General features: G+C 41.8%; 1 protein-coding gene across 1 annotated transcript in view; it reads left to right on the top strand.

Moving 5' to 3' along the window:
- VWF (von Willebrand factor) overlaps positions 1-20,445 on the top strand; it is a 123,851-nt gene that overhangs the window by 53,956 nt on the left and 49,450 nt on the right. The window contains exons 20-30 of the mRNA XM_008638545.2: positions 707-845; positions 2,369-2,503; positions 5,858-6,007; positions 6,656-6,796; positions 8,439-8,558; positions 9,159-9,315; positions 10,294-10,452; positions 11,437-11,572; positions 14,649-15,994; positions 16,776-16,895; positions 18,121-18,264. Of these exons, the coding sequence (XP_008636767.1) occupies positions 707-845; positions 2,369-2,503; positions 5,858-6,007; positions 6,656-6,796; positions 8,439-8,558; positions 9,159-9,315; positions 10,294-10,452; positions 11,437-11,572; positions 14,649-15,994; positions 16,776-16,895; positions 18,121-18,264 (2,747 nt within the window). The remainder of the gene's footprint in view (positions 1-706; positions 846-2,368; positions 2,504-5,857; positions 6,008-6,655; positions 6,797-8,438; positions 8,559-9,158; positions 9,316-10,293; positions 10,453-11,436; positions 11,573-14,648; positions 15,995-16,775; positions 16,896-18,120; positions 18,265-20,445) is intronic.

Below are 20,445 nucleotides of genomic sequence, written 5' to 3' on the forward strand. Positions count from 1 at the left end.
TAGAAAATTCCTGGGGCAGTGATGATGTCCCTCTGCATTCATGGAGCATTTAGTGGATGAATGTTTTGCCATCCTCCAGGCATAGACTGCTTATTAATTATTAAATTATTATTATTAGATATTGTGTCAAATGGTATTCTAAGTCTCCACTGATTTTGGTTTTTATTGTATTTGCTCAGTCTTTTGCTAGTTAGCAAATCAATTTATTTCACTGATCAAAAGCCTGTGGATGTCAAGGGAAAGCTCCCCTTTCATACCTGCAGCTTCTGTATCGAGGCTGTGGTTCTCCAGGATACCTCTGGAAAAGGGCAATAGTGGTGGATGCTCTGTTTTGCTGAAAGGGTACTTGGAGCAGAGCAGCATATCCTAAATAAAATTCTAGTATAAAAGAATACTCCAGCAGGCTCTGTCCTCACCTATTTTGTAACAGGGAAATTCAAACCACGAAGAGTCCTACATGCAGCTTGTAAGAAACAGAGAAACACATCCCTTATTCATTTAATCTTCATGCACTGTCTGGATTTATACACCCACTGCTAACATATGCTAATTTATGCTAATGAGAGAGTATCTTATCTGGTGGTAGAAAGCTCCTAGAGGCAGAGACTGTAGCACTTTCACGTTGCCTAAAGCACTTTGCCTTCTCTTGCTCATTATTTACATTGAGATAAGGACAACTGTCACTGCCTCCTTTTCTCTGTTACAGCGTGTGCCAGGGCAGGAAGTGGGAGTGCACCAAAAATCTGTGTGATGGCACCTGCACTGCTATTGGTACAGCTCATTACTTGACATTTGATGGACTGAAATACAAGTTTCCAGGAAACTGCCAATATGTGTTAGCTCAGGTAAGAGCGTGTCAAATGCTAAAGCTGCCTGATCATATGAAAAGAGTTTTGCACCAGGTGAGAAGCCCAGTGTTTGGATAAATCACAGTAAAGTATTTCTAATTACTTAGCCAGATGTATTGTAGAGGAGAATAGAGCTTATTAATGTCTTTGGAGATGAGACAAGTGTCTTGAGAACTTTGAAGAGTGTGTTGTGTTCTGTAGAAATCAGGCTGCCACGTGTCCAGCTGGTTGTCGTGAACCTTATGAGAACACCTCGGTACAGAGAGGAGCTGTCTGAATCTCATCTCTAAAATGGAATTGTGGATATCCATAAATCAACTTTTCCTCCTTTTGTTTTTTTATCCTGGAGTGGTAGCTTGCTGTCTGGCTGAGTGAGACAGGGAATGCTCAGTGAACCTTCCCTAAATGCCCCCAGAGCACAGGCTCAGCTCGTTCCCTTCCGCATGGTCCATGTTCTGTTCCATGTTCTGTTCCATGCACCACCTGCTTGGAGTCCACTGACAATATCCATTTTCCTCACAGCAAGGAGGAAAGGGGGATAAAGGTAGAGCACACTAAACTCAACTTTTGATTTGTGGAAGCAGCCAAAATTTGGAGTTAACTAAGATAAAGGCTTGTCTACATGCAAAGTGTCATGTATTTAGAGATGTCTGTGCAAACAAGGATTTATCTGAAAATTTGGTCTAGAACTAGATGGGTTCACTGCTGATGGATAACAACAATATTCTGCAGTTACAGTGTGATGTGTTTCTTGGGTGAGCTACTATTTTCCCCACAGAGTCCTCATGAGGCACAATCCTCCTTGCAGCTCTCCTTAGGCAGGAAGGTGTGATCAACCTGCGTCTGCCTTGATCTTTGAAATATGCTCCCACCTTGATGCCAGCTGGATTACTTTGAGGAGTGATTGCTCTGCCACTAGTGAGAGCTCTGTGTAAAGGTCTTAAGGGCAGCAGTACCATACACTACTACAAAACTACTAAAAATGGAATTTAGATCTGTTTTTCTTAAATGACAGACACAAAGAACTCCACACAGGGCCTTTTCCTTAAAAGGTGTGTACTGAAAAAATTGAACACAACCAAAAAAAAAAAGAATCTAAGAGATATGAGTTATCATAGAAATGTAGCATGAAGTCTTCAAGGACCTCAGAAATACTGGATTTAAAAGAAAATCAATACATTAAGCTATCTGTGTATTCAGATATACACTGTGCCCATCATACATCTTTAATATCACAGGTACTGTAGTATTGTGGCTTCTCCCTTCCAAAGAATACTCTCCAAATTATGCATGTGTGTGTCACTGGCAGAGTGTGCCTCACTCTTTAAGGGATGGACCACATGAGTATCAGTGCTAAGCACAAACTAAATGAATATGGGAACACTTGGCATGCCAATATATATCATATTGGCCACAGATTACACACTGTTGATTGAAGTTTCTTTTTTCTCTGTGTTTTTCCCTGTATGTGTTTTTCAAATACTCTACATTACTGACTCATTTATTTTTTTATCTGATAGGATTTCTGCAAGGGTGACTCTGGAACGTTCCAGATACTCATTTTAAATGAAGGCTGTGGCTTCACTGGAGAAAAGTGCACCAAGAGGGTTGTCATTATGTATGAAGGAGGGGAAATAGAGCTGTTTAATGGAAACGTATGTACTCTTTTTTCTTTCTTTCCTATTTTTTTGGGAAAAGAATTTCAGATTGTTCAGTAAAATGAGGCATGAATGACCTCACACTCAGGGGTTCTTGATCATAAAATGAACAGATTAGCAGGATTATATTTATCCATTTTGCTTCCAGAGGTAAAATGCTGTTTTGGTATTTCTGCTTGATGCCAACCAGTTTATCTCAGATAATCATAGAGTGGTTTGTGTTGGAAGGGACCTGAAAGATTACCTAGTTCTACTCCCCTGCCATGGGCAGGGATGCCTTCCACTATCCACTATCCCAGGTTGCTCAGAGCCCCATCCAGCCTGGCCTGGAACACTTCCAGGGATGGGACAGTCACAGCTTCTCTGGGCAACCTGTGCCAGGGCCTCACCACCCTCACAGGGAATGATTTCTTCCCAATATCCCATCTAAACCTGCCCTTTGTCAGTGTGAGGCCATTGCCCCTCATCCTGTCACTCCAGGCCCTTGTCAGTAGTCTCTGCCCAGTTCTTTTGTAGTGCCTTTAGCTACTAGAAGGCTGCAATAAGGTCACCCTGGAGCCTTCTCTTCAGGCTGAACAATCCCCACTCTTTCAGTCCATTTTCATGGCAGAGCTACTCCAGCCCTCTGAGCATCTTGGTGGCCTCCTCTGGACTCATTCCAACAACTCCATGTCCTTCATATATTGGGGGCCCCAGACTCTTTCTAAACATGGCTTGTCAAAGCCTGTTTCCAGCAACATGAAGTGCAAGGAAGGGCTAAGAAATGACTGACCCATGGCTAGTAAAACACCAGAGCTGATTTAGCAATCTGAAGGACTGAGCACACATGCACAACAAAAAAAAGTCACAGCTCAAACAAGCTGATACTGAAATGTCAGCTGTCTTTTTCTCTGTTAAATTGCTAGATGGACTATCCGCATGACTCTATTCTTCTTTTTCCTTCCTTTTCCTGCTAACAAACATGGAAGAATTGACCAAGAATCACTTCCACCTTCCATGCCCCTTCCCACCTGGAAATGAGCTTTCCAGAGGGCAGAGTTCAGCCCTTTGCCTTGAGCACTGCAACAATTCAGGCTGTCTGTGAGCTCAACCATTGCAGAGCTGCAGTGGATTATTGTTTCAATTGCTCCCTTTTCAGAAGTCTTGTGCTTTGAGCTGGCATGTGGACCAGAGATTTGCAAGAATGTTCCCAGTGAAAGTCAAACACTCTACATTTGCCTTGTTTTGGGTTAAGAGATAAAGCTGTACCAGGTTTGGAATTGCCTGTGAATTGTCCCTGACCTTGGCAGGAGCACAAAAACATGACCTTTATTAAAGGTGTCTGTGCAGTGCACCTTGACAGCATAGGATCCATGCAGGCCTTTGGGTGCTGCAGGAATGAACACAAGGCATATTGGTTGTCCAGTTCTTTATTTTTATGCTACACAAGTCCCCTGCCTGGGTGAGGGTGAGTAGCAGTGCAGGGATCATTCCATTGAGCTGGACTTTGTCTGAAAGCTTCTTTAGGTGACAGATTTTCAGAAAAGCTGTGATTCCCTTTGGACATGTAGGAAAGGACCAGAAGAAAACAGCAGATGATGTAGGCATCCAGCAGCTCCAGCATCCGAGGGTGTTTAGTTCCTGAGGGAGCCTGTCCTTGCAAGAGCTAGATCTGTATTACACCAAATGACCCTGAGTGAATTTCTAGCTTTTTAGAGAGTTTAAGCCTCAATGTAATAATATCTAGAGCAGGTTTGCTTAGAAATAACAAGAGCCAAAAGAGGGATTTAGGAAAAACAACTGATATGAAGACTCCTAGGCAAAATCCCATTCAGTGGTGACTTTTTACACTCTTTTTCCGTAAGAATCCTTAGAAGCAAGCAGAAGAATCGGGTATTTTTTTGGCCATTAAAATGTTTCCAATTAACATTGTTTTAAGATGATATGTTTTGAGAACAGCTTCTACTTTTAGGTAAATGGGGTAAATTTGAAGTATCTGCATGTTACAGTTCTGGCTGACATTTAAAAAAAAATGAAATAATTTTTGCTTTTCTGAAACAAATCTGCAGGTTTGCAAGGTCAAAAGTTTATGACTTCATGGTTGGGCAAAAAGCCTCCATAAACATAAAAATTCTGTAATTTAGGTCAACCTCCAAGCTCAACTTTGTCCTCTTCTCTTTTTTGGAACCCTCTGAATTTGGAAAGACAAAGGCTGTTCTAGAATTTTAAGTGGTCAAGTGACTATACTGTGTAGTAATGCGGTGGGCATAGGAGGAGGTTAAAAAGCTTTCAGTCTCCAAAATATCTGTTAATATCTTCCCTAAAGACATTGAAGGCCTTCTTTAGGAGATCCGTGGAAGATATGAACTGTCTTCTCTGGGATAAATGTTTCTGATGATAACTCAGAGATGAAAAGAATTGAATTAACAGTGCTGAGCTCTTACTGAATTGAGCAAGAAAGAATAGTGGGATAAGGAAATATTTTGTCTTTAAAGTAGGGGAGTGGGTGAATGGTTTCTGGGCTCTCCTTTCTCCCCTACTTTAATTGTTATTTGTACTGACTGAAAGTTTTCATCTGCCTCTTCCACAACTAAGCAGTTAATGCATTAATGGTGCTGAAAGTAACAGCCATGCCAGACTTTTCTTTCCAAATGTGGTTAATAATCCTATTAGAGTTCCCATTGAAAGGGGATTATGGTGTGAAAGAGAGCATTTTAAATTAATCTCTTAAATTCTTAGTAGCTGGAGGCGGTGAATTTGAAGCCAGATGGAAAAAGAAAGAGGCACACGGGGGAAGGGAAAGTGATGGGAAAAAATGAATAGACACTGAAAGGAATCTCTCTGGATTTTTCTTGGTGGTGTAGTTGGTTGGGAAGAAGGTCCTTCCCGACTCCAGAATCAGACTCTGGTCTTTCAGGGGCCACTGATACTGTGCGGTTCTCCCAGTTCCCATTACACTTGAACCAGAAGGATAGAATTGTTAAGTTTCCTAAAAAGCTGAAATAAAAAAAGCCCAAACCAATGTGTAATTATTCAGTGAACTAGTGACCAATACTAAACTTGTAATTAATTGAGTATACAATTTTCTGATAAAAAAAGATAATTGTCTTTATCAGCCCTGCTTCATCTGTTGGCATCTGTGTGTTATACCCTGGGACCACATTCAAAAACTTTGGAAATGGGATGAAATTGAAATACTGTACTTGAATCCCAAGTTTCTGGTTTTCTCTGGAGCATCTGGATAGCGTATGGAAACTCTCTGGAGAACAGCATGTTTGGAAGCACCTGTTAACGTGTCCCACTGGGAAAATCACCTACCTTAAATAATAATAATAGAGACTGCTGATAGCACAATGTGCTTCTCTCATTCAGGTAAACATCAGGGTACCTCCTAGGGGTGAAAATGAAAATTTAGATGTCATCAAGTCTGGCCGTTATTACATCATTTTACTGGGCAAAAGCATCAGTGTGACCTGGGACCTGGCCATGGGAGTCTCTGTTACCTTAAAAGGCAATTTCAAAGTAAGTGTTTTTTGCTTTACTTCTTATTCTCACTAAAGAATGCACTTAACCTGTCCCTGGGGAACAGCTTTTTTTTTTTTTTAATGTAGATTTCCACGGAATATTAGGCACTTGCTTGAAAATTGAGGGGTTGTTTGGTAATACTGCAGGACTGCCTTATTTTCCTGGTAGTTCAACTATAAGGGGCAAGTCCTGGGTCATTGGAGATGAGCTATGACAGAAGGGATGGGTGGTGTGGGGCCTCAGAATAAGCATGCCTTGAGTGATTTCTTCTGCATTCACGAAAAGCAGTGTAAAGAGCCAGATTTACTGGTGATGGGGATAGAACAGCGATCTCCAAAAATGAAATGGGATTGTAGGGACACACTCCAAACAGAGCCACCAGGCAGTGCTGATTAGAGCAGTCCTGCTTTCTGGAGCCCTTGGAGACAGCATGGTCCTGCTTTCACCACAGCCAGAGTGGGAATGGGAGCGACACATTCTCTGGGAGAAGACTGTATCTGTCTTAGTGGGCTTGGCAAGGCTGTGGGTAATTCAGTTTTTAAACCTCATGGCATTAAAGCACCAGGCTAAAAAGAATTCTTGACAAAACCCTAAGCCGGCCTACAGATGTAAGATTAATGCTTTCTGTGTTTCTTTCCCTGCAAGGATCGAGTGTGTGGTCTGTGTGGAAATTTTGATGGAATCCAAAACAATGATTTGACCAGCAGCAGTGAACATCTTGAAGTAGATCCAGTTGACTTTGGGAATTCTTGGAAAGTTAATTCCCTCTGTGCTGATGTTGCAAAGGTGATTGTGAATGAACTGTGAAAACTAATTAGTGTGGGTTACAGTATCACTGAAGAGTGGACAAAGAGCTTTGAAAGGATTAAAATAAGTAGAAATTAACTTCTTCCCCCATGTTTTTGCCAAATAATATTATTTCTTGAAATCTGGTAAAAGGTCAATTAACTTATGAAAAGCTTGTGTGCTGCCTGGCTTCAGAGGAATGTTAAAACAGCCAATATTTATGATAGAGGCTGTTCCTAGAGTTATCCAGCCCAGATGCTTGAAATCCAGGTATCACTGGAAATCTCATTTTAGAGTTGAATCTTAAAAAAATAAGTGTAATTTTCAGTCAGGGGGAGTTCAGATAAAAATTTCATTTTTCCCTATTCAGATTTCTAGATCCCAAATCTTAGTCTGTCCATTACAAACCATGGAATGCACAGGTTAATTTTTTTATATGTGATTCTCTCTCTTTCTCTCTTTTTTTCTTTCTTTTTTCTTTCTTCTTTTTTTTTTTTTTTTTTTTTTTTTAGTAAAGAGCATTCGGTTGTTATTTTCCAGTTGGAAAGGCTTGGACAGAAAAAGCAGGATACAGGAGGGGATGGGAAAACCTTATTGCCATCTATCATGGTGTCTGAATTTTGGGGAAGGTGCCTGCTTTCTGAAAGTGTTATCTATGTCCTAGTACATGGGATGCTAATTATATTACACATGAAAGTCTACTTCCAGTTTTCCAAACACAGAGTTTTGAAAGAATGAAATTGAATAATAAATTTGTACGTAGCTGACAAATAAAGCCCAAAGAATTTCCAAGTGAAATGTGCAAGGAAACACATTGAAAACAACTTGTTTTGACATTTGTAAAACAAAGCATTTCATTCAGCTGATGCTTTTTTGTCTCCTTGAAAATTTATCTAAATGATCAGGGACAGGAGGGTGGAGAGAGCCTTTTTTAGGACTTTTCTTACAAGATTTAAATTACCAGAAAAATACATTGAAGCATTTATTCTTGATCACATGAAATCTTTTAGGTTAGTTTGCTAATTATGTGCAAGTGTGACATAGCCACAGTATTACCTTGCTGAATGTCACTTTTTTCATTTGACTTGATTGCAGTGCAGGAAAAAGTTGCAGTACTGAGGAGTGAGGCCACAGGGTAAGACTGAGAAGGAGCAGCTTCTCATTTCAGGCACAGGACAGGACCTGCAGGGTGCTGCTGTATTAAACTTCATGTCAGTACTAGTGGTCCTTTCTCTTAGATAAATTAAATGGGAGGAGGGAAGATTACTGAGCTGTTCTGACTCAGCAGCAGCCTTGGGTCTTGTCTGCTGAAGTCTGATCATACTTTTAAGTCCGGTGGACCTTCCAAGGAGTTGTGGATGATCATTTGTCAGGATGGGTGTTTGGTGCAGTGGGTCTTCCTGTCATCAGAATGCCTGAGTTAGAACTACAGGGTGCAAGTAAGAGCTGGAGAAAATCAAGGAGGTGATCTGCTCTGCTGCAACAGGATCTGTGTTTGTTGTACAACAGGTTGAAACTAGTCAAAGAAACAATTTCCTTTGTCATGAAAAATTGCTAGTGAGTCTCTAACTTCAATTTGAAGAGTCCCAAGGTCCTGAAGACAAGGCTAATGCAATCTCTACTTGTCTCTTACAATATTAAGCCCAGCCTGGAACAGACCATTATGTCTCCACTGTGTGGTGGAAACATAGTGAAGCAGATGATGGTAGAAACATCGTGCAGCATTTTGTCTGGAAGTGTCTTTGAAGAATGCACAAAATTTGTGAGTATTGGGTCATGTGTTTCACATTCTTCAATTCTGCATGATCTGTGCTGGCATTGATTACAGCTGAGGGAAAAAGTGTGGTTATGCTGAGAGCACATAGGACTTGGTGGAGGCTGGCTGGTGTTCTCGTCTCTCACCTTGTCCTTTAGCTGATGCTTTATGGGAAAATGCACCTTTATGGGATGCATTATGGGAAAATGCACCTATAAAGCTGTGAAGTAACTCCTGCCCAAGAGAAATTTTATTGTACAGCCCAGAGACTGCACATGAAGTGAAGCCTAAGGGTTGAGATTTGAGGGAAGGGGGAGCTGAGCAAATGCAATACCATTCAGGCTGTGTTATACCCACGCTGCTGCATGAGAGGGAAGGGGCCAAGGCCTAAAATGTTAAGTGACCTCAAACTGCAGTATCTGTAGCAACTTTGGGAACATGGCCCAATTTGAGTCTTTGCTGACATCAGCAGAAAGATTTGCACTGATCTGTGGCCCCTCGGCCCTTGGCAAGAGGAGCAGCCAAACTATCTGAAGGTTAATGATGTGTACAGGAAGGAGATGAAGGGTCTCAGAGTGTCCTGTGCCCCGTGTTTCTCTCTTGTAGGTGAATCCTGAGCCCTACATTGACATCTGCCTGTATGACACTTGTGCATGTGAGTCTATTGGGGACTGTGAGTGTTTCTGTGACACCATCGCAGCCTACGCACACGCCTGTGCACAGAAGGGGGTTGCTGTTCACTGGAGGTCACCGACTCTGTGCCGTAAGTACAGAAAACATGAGGCACAACTGGGTGAAAAGGTTCAAAGTTTTGGCTCAGACTGGTCAGATTTAACTCTGCTCCTGCTGACATCCAGAGCATTTCACCTTGATGGGGCTGGGCTAACAGCTCGCTCTTGTTGCAGTGCTAGGTTCAGTTTAGCAAGCTGCAGCTTTCCCTGGGAGCTCCGCGGGGCTGCTTAGGGCAGGGCAGCCATTCTGTCCTCCCGGAGTCCTTTTCGGATGGCCCCGCACTTTTGCTCTGGGCAGCTATCAGCTCTACAACCCAGTGATGGCGAAGGAGGCGAGAAGGGTCCCTCCCTGAAGGTTTCAGAGGACCTTTAAAGGTTACATCCCATCCTGGTGATCCCCAGAGACAGAGAGACCTCCTGATTCAGGTGCAGGGGGTTTTCTCAGGGGCTCAGGGGCTGTACATGGGCGGAGTTGGGGTACAGGAACAGTAGGGAGAGCCCGAGGGAGTGGCCAGGGCTAGGGGCAGGGGAAAGTGGGGGGAACAATATGGGACCAGAAAAGCAGTGGGTAAACAGATCACCACATGCTCTGACATTCCCACTCCCTGTTCCATTTCTGTACCTGGCAAACCTGTCCATCAATTGTGGGTGTGATACGTGGTACGAAATCTAGAGGAAGAAATAGTTTCTGTAATACATATACATGTGCATTAATTAAAGTCTACAGTTCATGATTGTGTTGTATTTGCTATTATCAAATCCAAGAATTTCTGGTCTAGAGCAAGTATTTCATTATGTGAAGAAGATGTAAGTGTGAAGACATGGCCTGCTCTGATTGTAGTAAAACAATAATGTAGTAAAAAAATTTCTTTATTTATAGGTGGAAATCTTTCTTTTTCTGTATATATGTGGTCCACTTTGTACAATGTGCCATAATTCTGAGAGGCATGGTGAAGTATACATTATGGTTTGACTCTTTTTTTTTTGCCTCTGATTCTTTCCCTGCCTAGCACAAAGCTGTGAGGACCTGAATAAACAGGAATTAGATTATCAGTGTGAATGGAGATACAATAGCTGTGGACCTGCTTGTCCTGTCACGTGCCAACACCCCCAGGCTTTGGAGTGTCCTCTGCAGTGTGTGGAAGGGTGCCATGTACACTGTCCTGCAGGTAAGTCCTTCTTTTGATTTACTTAAACAGCTTTCCTTCTTAACAGGCTCGCTGATGTTTTCACCACAGTTCCTTACTGCCTGAGGAGGGAGGTGGTTAGGCATCTTGGTTTGAGTTTGTGAAATGAGCACAGTGTGTGGAGGGCATGAAGTGCTGCCCAGAAGAGGAGGATGAATCCCTGCCAGCAAGGATGAGAGAGGATGGGAGCAGCTTGATGAGACTGGAGGAATAGGGGCTGTGTGGGAACAGAGATTGTTGATTCTGTGGTTAAAGTAGGGTATGAATTTGTGCTGGAAATTGATAAAATGCTCTGCTTCAGAGCAGCTACAGCAGTGGGGGAAACCCATTGCTTTGATCTGCTTATTACCTCCAAGATGCTCCTGAAAGTGCCCAGCTGGCATCCTCCTGTGAGCAGAGCTTCCAGCTTAACTATTCCAGCAACTCTTCTTGTAGTAAAGGGGAAGGAATAATTATGGGAAATATGGGACAGGGAGAAGAAAGAGAGGAAGGGAAAGACGGAAAGACAAGCAAGGGCCAAAAGTAGATTGAAAACTCTCATAAATCATTCCTGAAGACACAAAGACAAAGAAATAAGGTATTTTAAGACCCCAAGTATCTATTCTGGACCCTGATCAGAACGAGGCAGAGGATAGGAGGAGAAATAAATAATATACATGTAAAAAGGAAAGTGCCCTTTTCCCCTGACATCTTCCATGCTTTGTTCTAAAGATATGTTTACCTTCTGTGTGGTGCTGGCTGTTGCAGGTTATACACTGGGTTAGGTGCTTCCAGTATCTAAGTAAAAGCCACTATGAGGGAAGGAGATACTGCTTTGTGTTGAGTTAGCAGTGGCCACAACACCCAGCAAGAGTATTCAGGAGGTTTGAGCCCACCTCAGAAACATTGTTTTGTTTTTAACCCCATGATTAGTTTCACAGTTCATGACAACTGGCATCTTTACACTGTTCTGCTGTTTTGAAACAGGAAAAATACTTGATGAGCTGTCCCTGGATTGTGTCAGTCCAGAAGACTGTCCTGTGTGTGCAGTTGGAGGTGACAAGATCCCGCATGGAAAGAGAGTAGTTTTGAACAGAGATGATCCACAGCACTGTCAATCTTGGTATGATGGGCTTGTGCAGAGAACCAGCATCCCTCCTGTGTAGGATGAAGGGTCAGGGTTGAAATACATCCCCATGAATAAGTTTATGGATGTGACTTTAAATATACTGCTCAAAAAGAAGCTTGGAGAAATCATCATTTATGTCAATACCCCTTCACAGAGCACTCAGAGCTGAAGTTTTTCAGTGACAGTAAGTAGGGATTATAGGATGTCAGCTGAACTGAAGCAAGTGAAATGCATAAATTCCTTTCAAATTAGTCCTTTTCCCATGTGTAGGTGGCCTTACTGGCTTCAGATGTTCCACTTCTTTTTGTGCAATGTGTGATTCAACATCAATAAAGCTGTCAGACTCTTTCCTTCTGCCAGTGCTAAAAAATTCCTGTGAATAGTGCAAGGTCTGAATGTGCACTCAGTCTAGAACTTGCTGAGATTATTAGCAGCTGGAATTGTGTCCCATTACTGGAAAACCAATTTCCATTAGATTTTCAGGTGATACCTGTTGTCTGATCCTGCATACAGGCGTTTCCAAATAGGATGAAATGAATAGCAGGGAGTGTGATGCTGTGCACTGTGCAGGATGAGGGTCTTCAGCCAAAGAGACTGTTTGCATTTTGTTTAATGCCCCGTGGCATATTCTGGAAATTTGTCATTCTTTGAATGTCTGGACTATGGATGGATATTTTCACTAGTGACTTATAATGCCATGAATAAAAGAGAGTTTTCCAACTTGTAAATTGATCAGATTTGATGGGAACTGAGTTGTAAAACTGCAGCAGCTGTTAGCCCAGACCAACACCTTAGCTCCAAGTGCTCTGAACCTCACAGAAGCTCGGAATGGGTACAAACTTTCAATTCCTGGTCTCTAGCCAGGACTAGTGTGCAACTGAGCTATAAACCTAGGGCATGAGACTGTTAGGCCGATCAATTAAATATATATATTTAAACAATATATGTGAAGAGCCCTGAATTCCTTCAAAAGGTCAAGAAAGAGTCTTCTTAAATGAGTCTCTGTTCTCTAATTTTTGCAGTCCTTAATAATAATTTATCTTAAATGTTGATACACTGGCTGCTGCTCACAAAAAATTTCAGAACATTAGGAAAACTTACCTCACTAGGGAAACATCGTTTTGCAGAGCTGTCACCTAATTTAGATGCCTACACCATCTGTACAAACAATAGAAAATATTGCACAAAAATGAATTTCATAGCAAACATCCAAAGGAAATTGGAAACTAGAAGAATCTCGTTCATATTAGGATTAGAATAATAAATCTTCTGTTGCTGTATCTTAATGCCAAAAGTAGCAGTGCATTCTGCAATTAGGAAGACACTAAAATGAGCTTGAAAAGAACATAACAAACTACGAGAACTTAAATAAAGGTGCCACGCATAAAGTTAAGTATTTTCCTGGAAAATGGCACCTTCTTCCAGTATTGACTCATGTAGTTTGTACATCCTGGGTTTTCTCTGGCAGTGAAAACAAGCTTTTTTTGGTGGTTGCTCTTTTGTAACCTTTTCCTACTCTGTTCCTTGGACTGTCCAGTAAGACAAGGAGAATATATGAAGTGGTTCTGTTCCACCCTGTGCCTGAGTGCAGTCACGTTCTTTTCTCTGACAAATGAAGTTGATCAGAGGGCTGGAACACCTGTCCTATGATGAAAGGCGGAGAGAGATAGGATTGTTCAGGATGGAGAAGGGAAGACTCTGGGGAGAACTTATCATGACCTTTCAGTGCTTCAGCCTATGAGGAAGAATGATACAAAGTTTTTTGCAGGGCCAGTTGGGGCAGACCAAGGGGTGATGGTTTTAAGCTGAAGGATGTTCAATTTAGATTACATATAAGGAAGATGTTTTTTACAAAGAGATTGGTGAAACACTGGCATAGGTTGCTCAGAGAGGTGGTGGATGTCCCATCCCCGGAAATATTTAAGGTCAGGCTGGGCATGGCTCTGAGCAACATGATCTAGCTGAAGATGTCTCTGCTCATTGTGGGAGAGTCAGACTAGATACACTTTAAAGATTTCTTCCAGCCAAAAGCCCTCTGTGATTCTAGGAAATATAGAGAAACAGGCAGCTGAGAATTAGAAAGGCAGAATTGTTAAAGCCTTGCAAAAGATGGATGAATTATAAAAGAGTTCATAAGAGGTGGAGGGTGGCAGAGGTGAAAAAACTCATGGGGGTGCAGAAGGATGAATTGTGGAAAAGGCAGAGATGGGGGGGAAAGGAAATTGGGAGCTGAGGTGGAAAGGGGAAGGGAAAAATGTACTAATGGAGGTGAGCAGAAATGGTGAGGGAAGACATAGGACTAAAGAGATAACAGCTATGGCTGAAATAAACCATTTAATATGAGAAACTGGACTGAAAAAGAAATCATGGTAAATAATAGGAAGGTAAGAGAGACATAAGAAACAGTGGATGATGAACATGTGCCAAAGCTATATCCAAACCAAAATGAAGTCAGGAAAAAAAACCCCTGTAGGAATGTAGAGCACTTTAGAGGTAGAAAAAAGACTGTTAATTTCAGTACAGTTAAAATCGGTGTAAACCTGGCCCCTGCACAGAGTTTGCTGACTCATATCAGAGATAAAACATCTCTCCTACTCTAGGATGTAGAGTATGAGATGTCTACTTTGTGTTAGCTGCCTGTGGTTTGCCTCAAGTTTTGGCTCCTTGTGAAGCAAACCAGATCAGCCAGTTCGGTCCACCAGTGGCTTGTAGGTTGCTGTACTGCTGATGCTCAGTGGGTTCACAGACAGTTTCCAGACACAGATTTACATCTTCTGCCAAAGACTGATCTAAGGAGTTTCCTCTGACAAACATGTCATAGTTGGTCATGTTTCCTGGATCTAAACAAACATCCATGAACATGGGGGATTTAGCTGTACAATACCATGTGGGGAGTTGTGGGGAATTGGGGTGGTGGAAAAAAAGAAATTCACATCGTATTTTGGTTTCATTATGGTTTTGGGTTCCTTGGTTTTGTATTGGCATTCTTTTATTATGTGTGGATGACTTGTTATAAGCATTGCTTTTTACAGTTAAATTTGATGGTTTTTTCATTTGATGATTTTTGTAGTCTGTGTGAAGGGAAGAACCTAACCTGTGTGGATTGTGAGCCCATGGAGAACACCCTAACTCTGACAACACCTATTCCAGAGGAGGACATTGAGCTACCAGCCAGTGCATACTCATGCAGCAAGATGATGGACTTGGCCTTCCTAATCGATGGCTCCAATAAACTGTCAGAGGAGGATTTTGAACAGCTGAAGACTTTCATAATTGGCGTGATGAAAAAACTCCACATCTCCCAGAAGAAAATCCGAGTGTCAATTCTGGTGTATAGGGCTGGTCCCACCATCTATCTTAACCTTAAAGATATCAAAACAAATTCCCAGATGAGAAGAATCGTCCAGAACATAAAATACACAGGCGATAAAAATGCATCTGCCTATGAAGTCTTTAAATACACTGCGTTGCATGTGTTTGGAAAAGCAGAAAGGACCAATGCTGCCAAAATTGCAGTGATATTTATAGCAAGCAAGTCTCAAAAAAAAATCCGTGACATCCTTGGGTTTTTGAAGGACAGAGATATCACAGTAATACCCGTGGGGATTGGGCCACATATCAATGTAGAGCAAGTCAAGTTCATTGCAAGGATGTTTCCAGGTAGCAGAGCCTTCCTAGTGAGCAACGTGTTGGAGCTAACGGACAACAGGGATTTCCTCATTGATCACCTGTGTGATCTTGGACCTGAAGAAGGTCCACTGTTACCAGCTACATCCGCTCCAACCATGTCCAGTGTCATTTTTCCCCCTTTGGGACTCACAGCCACACCACCTTTTTCAGAAAAGTTCCGTTCCAACAGGATGGATATTGCTTTTATTGTGGAAGGATCTGACAATGTTGGGGAGGAAAACTTCAGTAAAGTCAAGAAGTTCATTGAGAAGGTGATCACAGGAATGAACGTGGGACAGGAAAATATTCACATTACAGTTATGCAGTATTCAGAAACTGTCAGTCTGGAGTATTCCTTTAGGGAAATACAGTCAAAGGAAGAAATTATTGAGAAAGTGAGGAGTATACCCTACCAGGGAGGGAAGGCTACCAACACTGGCAATGCCCTCAATTATATTTCCAAACACACATTTACATCAGTGAATGGGGGCAGGCAAGATGTTCCTCACTTGGTATATATGGTGTCATCTAGTCCTTCCACTGATGTTATCACACGACCTCCCAGGAGCATAAATGTTATTCCCATAGGCATAACCCCCAGTGCCAATATCCAAGAGCTCAGAAAGATCAGTCAGCCTAATGACCCAATCATCTTGAATAGTTACAACAGACTTATTGAAGAGGCACCTGAATTAGTGCTGCAGTCGTGCTGCTCTCGTGGGATGAGATTTAGGACTGAAATTATGGGTAAGATTGGATGAATTTTCTGTGTGATTTCTTCTTTCCTCTGTCGGGTCTCCTCCATTTACCCTGTGCATCACTGAAATTTGAAGGGCTCCCTTACGTGGTTTGGTATCTTGCAGTCCAAATGCCAAGGAAGGACTATGTGTCTTCCTTAGAGATTGAGGATGCTGCCCCATCCTCAGTCCAGTAGAACTGAGCCCAGCTCTGCAGTCTATTTTCTGAACGCTCAAAGTCCTTGTGTCCTTTATTCAGCAAAGTACAGCAGCTTTCAGACTGTTCTCCAAACTTCCAAGGTTGGAGAGTGCCAGAAGAAAAACAGTCTCCTGTCTTTATCCTTATTATTCTTCTCTGCTTAGTATAATGTAAAATTGTGCTTCCTCTTTTGTGAGGAGACTTTATTGGGTTTTTCACATACTTTTTTTTCTTTTGTTTACTTGGGGGTGAGGAGGGTATTGTGGTTTTTGTTTGTTTCTTTTTGTTTTGTTGTTGGTTTGCATTGGGTTTTTTTGTTGTTGTCTGCTGCTGGTTTTTGTTTTAGTCCCCTAAGACTAAGACAGAATCAGTAGAAAAGCAGGAATTGAAATATCCATTAATATCCCACTGGGTGTGAATCTCAAGGCTTTCATTGAAGGGGCATCACTTGTTGTTTCAATTGGTCATTATCCTGCTTTGTTTTCCCAAAATGCGAGTGGACCTACCCTTTCTGCTCCTACCACATTAGCAGATGCTGCTTTTGGTTATTATATATAAAATAACTTTTTTCCCCTCCCCCTCTCACCCTCAGAGTTGTGCAACAAACCCATGGACATCATGTTTCTTCTGGATGGAAGTTCCAATATTGGAGCATCGGAGTTTGAGGAAATGAAAAGCTTTGTGCGGGCATTTATTAAAAGTGTTGTGATCGGTATGTGTCTGCCTTCCAGCTCAAACACAGAAAGATGTTTTGTATTCTTTTCCTTGTAGGGGACAAAACAGCTTCTCAGTGGGGGTTTTTTAGTTCTCAATCATTAATCATGCCAATCCCTCAGAAAAATGACTGCTCAGTGTTTATTTCCTGACCCATGTGGGATGGCTGACACTTTCTGGGAGTGCTAAGCTCACTGAACTTGCAGAGTGTGTACTGACAGGGGGATACACCTCTGATTAGGCAATTCCTTATCTTTTATTATCAGTGCAGCCCCCCATGGCAGAGTGCCTTGTATCCTGCACATACATGAAGCAGTTTAGGACATTGTGTGGGTTGTACCAAGTCCATCTGCATGGCAGGGGCTACACAGGATCCTGTGTTTTCCCAGTAGCATTTAACAAACATGGATTTTCTATATAGTTTTTTTAAAATCAGAATTGTATTTTTTTGATCCAATATTAAACCATTTCCATGGAGCAACTGCTGTCATTGGTGGTGTTCATAAATGTTTTACAAAGCATTGATAAAGACTCATTAGGCTCTATAAATAAATACCTTCAGTAGGAGGCCATGAAGAGAAGTACAGCTAATCATTATAAACAACATCTGGTATTTTTAACTATTTATATAAATTCTCTGTTAATAGTTTTATTCATACTTCTTACATAATATATAATCAGCATGTTAGAGAGGAGCATAATTTGGGATTTCTCTTTATTCCCCTTTGCAGGTCAAGCTCCCTGGATTCCCTTTGTCCCATGCATGTCACTCCAGTGCTGTATGAGAGAGGGAATTGGGCATGAAATGCTCCAGGGAGCTTGGCCCATCTGACAAATGGGGCATCAATCTACTGCTTGTGCAAAACAAGATGCACGTTAAAAAAAAACCTGAGGGGGGTGTTTAGACAATTTTAAAATGGAAAAAGAATAATACTGAATGGAGATCAGTGAAATGAAATTCTCCGGTTACTGTCATATTGGTCTGGGATAAAATACTGCATGCTGACTCCTGATAGAAAAGCAACTGTTTCCAGCAGTACTTGCATATTTTTTCATCAGGGAATAGTTCAGTTTTGATCTTTTGAGTGAAAATGCAGTTTTCACACTCTAATGGAAAACCACTGTCCGGTTGTGCCTAATGTAAATCATAACCACAACGTTGTCTGTAGGTATATTTTACGACATTCACAAGCACTGCTTAAAGTGTTTATTTTCTGCTTCAGGCAATTCTTCAATTCATGTGTCAGTTCTCCAGTATGCCAGAGAAAATAATCTCGAAATTTCATGGAACATGCCTCAAGAGACTGACAGGCTTGTAGAGATGTTGCACTCCATCCAACAAAGGGAGCAAGGTCCTACCAGACTAGGTGAGTGATTTTGTGAATATTGATGTTTAAACGAGAGGGGGAACGAAACCCCAAGGAATGCTAAATACAGGCTGGCCCCAAGCACCAATTTATGTCACTGTGGTGTCATTTCTTGTTAAGGTTCAACCTCTTGTTAAGGTTCAATTTTCTCTATTAAAATGTATTCATAGGTTACACAAATTATGGTTTATCTTTAATGTATTTTGGAAAGAAGCCTTGAAGTAATGCTCAGGATTTGCATTCATTATCTTTCAAGCAAGGAGAGCATAATTAAGTAGTAAAGACTTTGATCATTAACCTTTCAGTGTTGGTTAGTTGATTAGATGCTTAGGAGCAGAACTGCTCATGCTGACTTCAGGAGCTGCCCTTACCAGGTGTTTGTGCTGAGCCAGTGTAACTCATCCAGTTGAAAAATAGCAAAACAGGAGTTGTATTCTGTGCGGTTCACTTCCCTCATCCAAGTTGCCATGCTGGTTCCACAGGGACTTGGGCTGGCACAAGACTTGGGGATGGTGCCAGAGAGCTGGGAACAAGGATTGCCTAAGGCAACACCTCGGCTGAAGAGTTACTTCTGAAATGCCATTTTCTGTTGCTGACAGACAGGTCCACTTCAATTTTTGTGTGCTACAACATCAGAGTTTTCCCGCTGGGTCTGTGGAAGCTTGGTGCACACACAAATATCAGTGGCAGGGTTCAGCATAAATGGTTCTCCTACAACATCTTTCACCAGATGCCCTGAGAATTTTGTTCTTCTGGATTGGAACCACATTTACTCTGGCAGCCACCTAGCATCAGGGTCCTGTAAGAGTTGAGGAATACACAGATTTTTGGGGTCTTTGGACTGTAAAGAGTTATTTGTACAGAAAAGTGCAAAATAAAACCTGACTTCCATAGTTCGCAGGAGGATTAGCTCTGATTGCTTTCTCAGCCTGGAGAAATAAAAATACCAGATGGCTGATGAGACTTCTATAGGCTCATTGTGGGATGAATTGTTACATACAAATAGATAAGTTTTGTGAAGCCTTCCATGTAATGTGTAGAGAAAGCCACACAGAACTGCAGGATAAACAGAGCAAACATGGCCTTTGGGAAATGAAATGGGAGAGGCAGCCACATGACATCCTCGTTAGTGATTTGTTTATGTCTCATTGGAAAATGCTCAGAGACTGTGATTGGGGATGTGGTATAATGAACCGAAGTGGAATAGAGTAGAAGTAGTTCCTCCCAAATGAAGTAATGAAAATAAGTCACTGCGGTGCTGTCCTGCACCTTGTGATGTGAGTGAATGTGGCTGGCTGTGCAGGAGACAGCATTCCCAGGAAGTGCACGGTCACTCAGGCCTTTCTCTCTGTGCTCAGGCCTCTGGAAATGCAGAGGCTGTTTGACAAGAGTAGATGGCTCAGTCTGGATGCTGACGTTTCTTAGGAAATCTTTTCTAGCCTTTACTTGATCTGAATTGACCCATCAAAAATATCACTGCTATCAGACCAGAGCTGTTTCTTCTTATTTGCACTTGCTGCCCTATGGTAGAAGCACAGTTCAGTGACATTTTTATTCCATCTTTGTTGATCCAAGTTGTGCTATTTGGGTCCAAAAAGCTCCATGTGCAGAGGGCAGTTGTTGCTGCCACTGCAAAAGTCTTCCTGTAGAAAACATTCCCTTTCCTGCATAATTTAGCCATAAGGAAACTCCAAGAGAGAGAGATTTTAGTACTAAGAAATAATGAAAAACTACCGAGTATTTGAGGGCATAGAAAGAGCAAGAAAGAGCAGCCTGTACCACAAAGCTTTCCCATGCTTGTGCAATGGGGCCATTCAATAACATCAGGCAAATTTTGGCTCAAGTAACCTATCAAGAAGCAGCTCTGGGGCTATTCAGACATCATGAAATCGTGTACAACTTCACATAAGAAACAACTGAAAAAAAAAAAAAAGAAACTAAACACTAAAGTGATGTGTGCAATAGAACTGAGAATCACATAAATGTGTCTCTGTTCAGCATTTGTGGGTGTTTAGGAGAGCCACAGGGAGCAGATTGAGCAATCCCTACTGTAAATACTGCTTAACACTTTATAAAAACATTATTTTGCTTCCTTATACCTCTAGTAAAAGTTGCTCTTTTAGGCTGACATTTTCCTGCCTCAGCCTCAAAATTTGGAGGAAGTATGGTCTATGTGGCTCA

The sequence above is a fragment of the Corvus brachyrhynchos genome, unplaced genomic scaffold (assembly GCF_000691975.1).
Source record: "Corvus brachyrhynchos isolate BGI_N302 unplaced genomic scaffold, ASM69197v1 scaffold317, whole genome shotgun sequence".
Classification (NCBI taxonomy): domain Eukaryota; kingdom Metazoa; phylum Chordata; class Aves; order Passeriformes; family Corvidae; genus Corvus; species Corvus brachyrhynchos.